The sequence below is a fragment of the Nestor notabilis genome, unplaced genomic scaffold (genome assembly GCF_000696875.1).
Source record: "Nestor notabilis isolate BGI_N333 unplaced genomic scaffold, ASM69687v1 scaffold9035, whole genome shotgun sequence".
Lineage (NCBI taxonomy): Eukaryota > Metazoa > Chordata > Aves > Psittaciformes > Psittacidae > Nestor > Nestor notabilis.
In genome coordinates, this window is record NW_009927854.1 from 15,428 (window position 1) to 22,534 (window position 7,107).

Genomic DNA, 7,107 nt, shown 5'->3' on the forward strand with positions numbered 1-7,107 from the left:
CAGCAGGAAAGCCGCTGTTATTATGTCCTGGTTGTAATTCCCACCTGACTTTCAAGGCTATCCAGATGCAAAGTGCTTTATAAGTAACTGTCTGACCTGCAGAGGAGGATGTATGGTTTTGCTGAGAAAAGGTGCTAGGAGAAGCATAATGGTTACAACTCACTCGGGATACCCAGAAGCTGAGCAGTCTCATTTTTATGTTAGGAATTCAAACCTCTTAGGACATGGAAGAAGATCCCAGAGACTCTCTCAAGTCTCTGAAACATTGCCAGAAAGTATCAGCCCAGTCATATTCCAAATCATCTCAGCAAGCTCATTTTCATCTTTCACCTCACCTGAACACTACATAGAAGAAATACCTGGGCACTGCTCAGACATGAAGTTACTGGCTGAGCTGGTGAGGTGTGATGGGAGCCAGGCATTTCTTCTTCAGAAGCATGCTGCTTGTTTCTCTCTCATTTCACCCACCTGCTACTTTAAAGAGAGACTTAGCATCTTCATGTCTCTCAGGCCCTGTGGGGTTGTACAGCATCAGAGGTCATCCACAGCTGGATCCTTGAGCAGGAGGCTGGTACATCTGCTGTTAGGACAAGGCTTGGTGAAAAACCCTGAAACTCTGCCTTTGGGCTGTGCAGGGGACTAAAAGAGATCAGTAGCCAGACAACAAAAGGAGCTCATGAGTATTTTCAATATTCCTGCAGGCATCAGTTTTGAAAAACAGATAGTGGAACCGCATAAAACAGAGTTTGTGCTCATTACTGATGGTGGTTAGTACCTTCTTTTAATATTGAAATAGGGGCCAGTGATCAAAGCCATATTGTTTGACTTGCCTAAACAAGCATCCTTGCTTTTTACTTTGGAGTGGGTTTCTTTTATTTTGTTCTTGGCTGCTTCAGAGTTAAAATAGCCAAGCTCGATGCTTCCAAAATCTGCAACACTCAACAGGAGACAGTTGCAGATGGAAATAGCTTCAATCCTGGCAGTACCAGTGGCAACTCCTAGGGAGCATGAGCAAATGTAACAGAGGGGCATTTGGGTTAACAAGGAGTGACAAGTAGTGGAAAGATGGACAGAGGCCATAGGTTGCTTATATACAGCCAGTTCTGCTCAGGTGGTCTGAGCAGTTCAGGGCTTGGAGAACTGCCAGACAGAGAAGCAAAGGCATCAAGAATTAGCACCAAGTCTTGCAGGTGACAGAACTGGGGAGAGTCAAGGCAAGCAGGAGCAGCCTGGAGGTCAGGAGAGAGAGATAAAAGAGCATATTTAGGTTGGAGAGCAGCCTCTTACAGTTGTAGGGCTGGATACGGAAGAAAGCATTCTGTGCAAAGGACAAATGTACAGCTTCACATGGGGGAAGAAGGGTCCTTGGGGACCTTCAGTATGAGTTTTGAGAAGGCCCAAGAATAGTGACAGGTTTGAGGCAGAATATTTCTTACTGTGAGATAGCAATACATTTACTTGTTTGGCATAGACAGTGGTGTTTATAAGCAAGAACAATGTGTTGGATATTCTGGTGCACCTGGGCTAACGAGGGGCACAGAGCCTGGGCCAGGAGCTGCTGTGTATGGGCATGCACACACTTCAGTGCTTGCCACCCAGATGCTCAACATACTCTTGAGAGCTCCCAGTTACGCAGAACTTTGAAGATCATTATGACCGCCATTGTCAAGCTGTCTTCAGAAATGGAAAGTATGTTTCAGGATTTTATGGAGCAAGAGCTTTTAAACCATTTGATAGTCCAAATAAAGCCCAAATTGATCTGAGCACTTACTGATGTAATTCTAATGGCAGAACAATTAGAAGAAGGCGGAGATGAGAGAGGGATTGCCTGTTTTCTGACAACTTGGATGTGACAGTCTGACAGATGGGCAGGGGAGTGGAAGGCAGAGGCAAGTGAGAAGATGATAATCACATAGGTGGAGAAGGGCACTTTTCATAAGGGAGATATTTGGGAAGAGAAGGGTGAGTTAAAAAGTATTCAGATACTGAAACAGGTCCTTCTGTTTCAGTAGTAAAGTACAGAGGCAGTACAGGCGAAGGTAACAAGTCTCATTTTCCTAGAATCACAGAATGATTTGAGTGGGAAGGGACCTTAAGACCCCCTAGTTCCACCCCCCCTGCCACAGGCAGGGACACCTTCCATTAGATCAGGTTGCTCAAAGCTCCATCCAACCTGGCCTTGAACACTGCCAGGGATGGGGCAGACACAGCTCACCATCCTCACAGGGAAGAATTTCTTCCTTATATCTGATATAAATTTACCCTCTTATCATTTTACTTCCAAAGAAGAAAATAAATAAATAAAACCCCAAACTGCTTAAGGGGGCAGCTAAATGGCCTGGAGGGCAGCTGCAGAGCCATTCAGGTCTGGGTCAGCACCTCTGGAGTCCCAGCACTGTGGTGAGCTGGTAAATTCAGAGGGCTGCTCATATCAACTGAAATACTCATTAGCATTGTTCTCTTTAAGAGGTCTTAGCATGTAAGACCAAAATAGCAGTCCAAGGGGAGAGCTGCTTGATCTTCCCTCTTAGGAAGCAGGCCTTTGTCACCATTGTTGAAGTCTGTAGATAGCTGTAGATGTTTATATTGCCCTCAGTCGGGTATCTAGATGCCTTCTGCTCCCTTTAATTGCTGACCTGTGTTTCAGCAACACCAACTTCACATGTTGAAGGCAACACAGCATCCATGCCAAGCAGCATTCCCAGTTTTGCCAATTAACAATTTGTTCTTCCAGGGCGGTGGGCAAACAAATGCTGGAGGAGTGAGACGAACCTTTGGCGGCGTTGGAAGAAACTTGGCAGGTGCCTCGTGCTTGGGTTTGCCTGTGGGTGCATGCCAGCTGTGATTTGTCCTTTGGTATTCCTTCAGCAGCAGGAGCTCTTGAATTCTTCTAAGAGCAATATACCAGTGTTAGGCAATATACTAGCAGTCAGACTGCCTTGAAATGGCAGGGGCCATTCCAAGAAGTAAGAGGGGAGGGAGTTGGGATCAGGAAAAGAAAGATCCACAAATATAAAGTTAACTCGCATGTAGCACAATGACCCCAAATTAAAGTTAAGTAAGCATCAGTGATCTCCAGTGAACAGCCTGGCCTTCAGCACTGAATTAATGCCAGGTTATAATCACAACAGAAGCACATTTTGAGCAATAATTTCAGAGGAATAAGTGTGTTCAGATAATCATTCGTGCACCCCTTTTTCCCTTTTCCTCCACTCCCAGATGTTCCAAAACACCCCAGAGGATTCAGAATGCCAGTGCAACAGGCAGACAACCCCACTCAACCCCAGCCAGCCATTTGCAGCAGCTGTGGCTGAGTTACACCTGGAATGTCCTAGGCGGGGACTGGTGGGCGTGAAGTTTTCCAGGAGAGGGCTTTCTTACTGACACTCACCCTACACAGGCTGTCACTGTGTTCACAATACTCTGATGGATTTATTAATACCTTTTGTTTCCACTTGCCTTTTAGACTGCTTAAGCCGCCTTGGACAGACTCCTCTCTTTTTATCTGCCGTGGGGAAGGATGAACATTCAGAATCTGTCCTGCACTACTGTCACCACATGGTACGTTGCACAGTAGCAGCACCTCAGGAGCATGGACGTGAAGAAGTTACATAGAGGAAAAAGTCTTCTCAACCCTGGCAAATATAAAAGCCATTTCCCACGAGGCTAAGAGTAGAAATAGTTCAATGCTCCTTTAGTTACAGAAAGCTAGAAGGCATGGAGCCACCCCCCAAACCACAGGCTAAATGTATGTGCCATTTGAAGTCTGAACCGTGAGGTCTGAATTCAGCTCCAAGGAGTGGTACTTGAAGAAGAAAGAGAGGTAAATCAGGAGGAACCATAACAAACTCTAGTAAGGCATAAGCACAACTAGAAACATGTAAACCCTGACAAAGCAACGCCAAAATCGGCCTCGGCTGAATAAAGGATAAGACAGAGAATAACTGGAACTGGGAACTCAGCTGGACACCTCAAAGCTTCAGGAGAGTAGGGTCCCCCGCATAGCTGCATACACCCCTCACTGCACACCAGAGGAACACCCGACTTAAGCAGCAGCTTGTCCACTGAGGTCAGGGAACCAAGAGCAGCAGGAGCTCATGGAAGGGGCAGCAAGGCAGAGCATCGCCACCCCAGTGGGGAGTGGGAACAGCCAGAACAGCCCTAACCCAGGTCATCACACACCTCCATGGTGAAGAGGCAGGGCTAGAGATAAGCCAGGGGTGTAGGTAAAACCTCCAGGTGAAGCTGGTCAGGGACATTAAGGCCAATCGATGCCCTCAGGGCCCTAGTATCCAAATAGAGCACAGAGGGCCTTAGTTCTGGCTATCTGAGCAGCTTGGTAAGTGAAGTAGTAAGAACATGAACTCTTTATTTATAAAGGCTTCCTAGCAGCAGGTCTATAATCCCCCATCTACCCAGCACGGTTTGTGCCATCAAAGTGAGCAGTCTGCCAAGGGAAGATGGATTTGCTGGGCAGCAGCCAAGCAATCCCTGCCTGTAACAAAGCATATTATTACCATTGCCTCTCCTTAAAACCTCCAAATTCCCTGTGAGCTGCTGGGGCAGATGCATTTCTCCGTCCACATGTATATTCCAAGAAATATCCTGAGTTCTCAAAGCAGATCATTCACAAGACCATCACACCTCTTTAACACTGCTGTAAAAATGGCTCCAAGACTGCTCTCAACATTGGGCTGTGCAGCCTGTGAGGTGCCTGACATAACCCCTAGCTGGAGCGTGCCACCAAGACAGGTGGCTGTCAGGCCACTGAAGTGTCACACAATCTATGGGAATGGATGGCTGGAGCTGCAGACCAAAGCAGAGACACAGCCTACGGAACTGCACAACAGAGACCTGTCACTCTCATGTACTAAATGATGTCTTGAACCAGTGGCATTTGTTGTACTGCAAATATTACAAAATAGCCATCTGCCAGCATTGTCTAGAGCAGGATTCCTTTGAAATGTTGCTTACCTCAAGTGAGGAGGGAGGTCAAAAGGAAGAACAGCAAGCTGGGCTACCGATCAGGTGGGCACAGAGAAAGAACAGGCTGAGTATGGTAGCTGAAAGAAACATGTTCCTTGTCTAACTGTCCTCCCTGTTTTAGGACATGAGTGCTGTTCTTCAGCTGGAGGGGAAGAGCACAGCCACTTACTGTGCTGTGATCACCAGTGCTGGGGAGCTCAGTGTCGGCTTGGGAGACATGGACATCCACCACCAGATAACAGAGCAATATGTATGCATACCATTGGATTTGTAAGCTTTTTCTTAGGAGAAGGAGTGTGGACCTGTAACAAAAAGTAACTGGAGAAGCTGTGCCAGGAGGGATTGGGTGTGCAGAGGGGATGTGGGAAATCCTAAAGCTAACCCCAGGCATTGGCCACTGAAATAGCAGCGTGGCAGGATAGCAGAGCCCTCGGTTGCTGCTGAGCCAGATGGACCTTCTGGTTTTGCTCCATACAGTATCAACACTGCTATCATCCATGACATGTAGGTCAGAATCCTCTTCATTAACTAGTCCCAGCTAATGTATAATTTTTGGCACCGTAAAGCCAGCAATAAATACAGCCCACCTGCAGAAATGGTATTTCTCTCTTTAGGGAAAACCAAAACAAAGTGGACAGAACACTGGTTAGAGCAAATTTTCCTGTTCCATCCCCTCCCTGCTATCCCTGTTTTTAATACATGCTGAGTTGTATCAACAAGCACTGCTCTTGGCACATCCAAACTTTCAAAATGTCAGGGCTAATGGAAACAGTGATTAAGGACTGATTCAGCAAAGCCCCATCACTGCACCCTCCTTCCCTGCTCATTCTTTTATTGACAGAACAAAAGCCTGTGCTTCATGACTGACAGTGACATGGAAGTTAAGTGCAATTTACTTATCAGTGACATCCCCATGAGGTGGAGACTTCCTAGGGAAAAATACGGTCATTGCTCCCACTTCCATCCCCACCCTGCCTCTCCCAAGCCTTGGCACAGAAAACCATTACATGACAGATTATCTCTCCTGAGCTTTACGGAACAGTTGTGGCCAGTGGAAACTCTGAACCAATCTTCTGCTGCAAAAGTGCATTCTGGCAGCCCTTCTTTCCACCAGGATTAGCAGAGGCACGGGAGGGATGCTGCAGGAGTGCCTATAGCACTGGTCTATAGCATTCAGCCAGCAAGCAAAGGTGTAGTCAAGCCAGGCATAGCAGAGGGTATTAAACAGCAGCATTCCCTTTCCCTGTAGGTCTCTGACTAACCCACAGGTACCAAAGTGGTCTAGAGAGGACCAGCAACTACCTTTCTCTTCTGAAAGGGCTCTGCCAGTTCAGTCAAGCTCTTGATGGCAGGGGGTAGGGGAAGGAGAAGAAAGCGGGGAGATGAGGTAAATGGAAAACTCCATTTTCCTTAGGGAATCACGCTTTTAGGTTCATGCCTGCACCTAAGGGCTGCAATATGAGTGAAAATCTTGCATCCCGAGTCTGACTAGCAGTCCTATGTTGCTTTGCAATGACTCAGGCTGTCTCTGCTCTGTGCCCTGGATTTTCCTAGGTGTCCCAGTTCAAGGAGAACCTGTGCCAGGCCCCGCTAGTGTGCATCGATGGAAATGTGCCTCTTCCCACTATTCAGTATGTCTGCCAACTAGCTAGAGAGCATCAGCTAGCAGGTAAGGAGAACTTGCCCAGCCCTGGCCCTGTAGCTCCTAACCATGTGCCAAGACTGCACACCCTGAGAGCTCTCCACTGCTGCTTGCTGGAGATAGCCGGTTACTGTCTGACATGCTGTGTCATTCAGCACTCCTTTCTGTACTCTGCTGCTCTTTTTCAAATGGATGGAACATTTCTGCTTTCTTTGACTTTTCCCTCATTCTGCAGCTAAATCACATTTCCCGTGGTGTAGGTGCTATAGCCTGCAGGCACTGCCAGAAAGCCAGGGAAAGCTGCTCTCTTTGCCTTTAACCTCGAGGCAAGTCCAAATGGTTGTGCTTCTGCCACTTTGAGCAGCAATGTAGTTTGCTTCTCATAAATGCTAAAGCATCTTTTGACAGGATTTCTCTCCCACTTCCCATGAAATGCACCACCACCCCCCCCCCCACAATAATCTGGGTCCCGTCCAAAG

The 7,107-nt window shown here is 47.2% G+C and overlaps 1 protein-coding gene across 1 annotated transcript in view; it reads left to right on the forward strand.

The window, feature by feature from the left end:
• LOC104405521 (pseudouridine-metabolizing bifunctional protein C1861.05-like) overlaps window positions 1–7,107 on the forward strand; it is a 21,676-nt gene that overhangs the window by 9,506 nt on the left and 5,063 nt on the right. Inside the window, exons 11-14 of the mRNA XM_010014254.1 lie at window positions 2,735–2,801; window positions 3,467–3,561; window positions 5,108–5,236; window positions 6,541–6,655. Coding sequence (XP_010012556.1) covers window positions 2,735–2,801; window positions 3,467–3,561; window positions 5,108–5,236; window positions 6,541–6,655 — 406 coding nt within the window. The remainder of the gene's footprint in view (window positions 1–2,734; window positions 2,802–3,466; window positions 3,562–5,107; window positions 5,237–6,540; window positions 6,656–7,107) is intronic.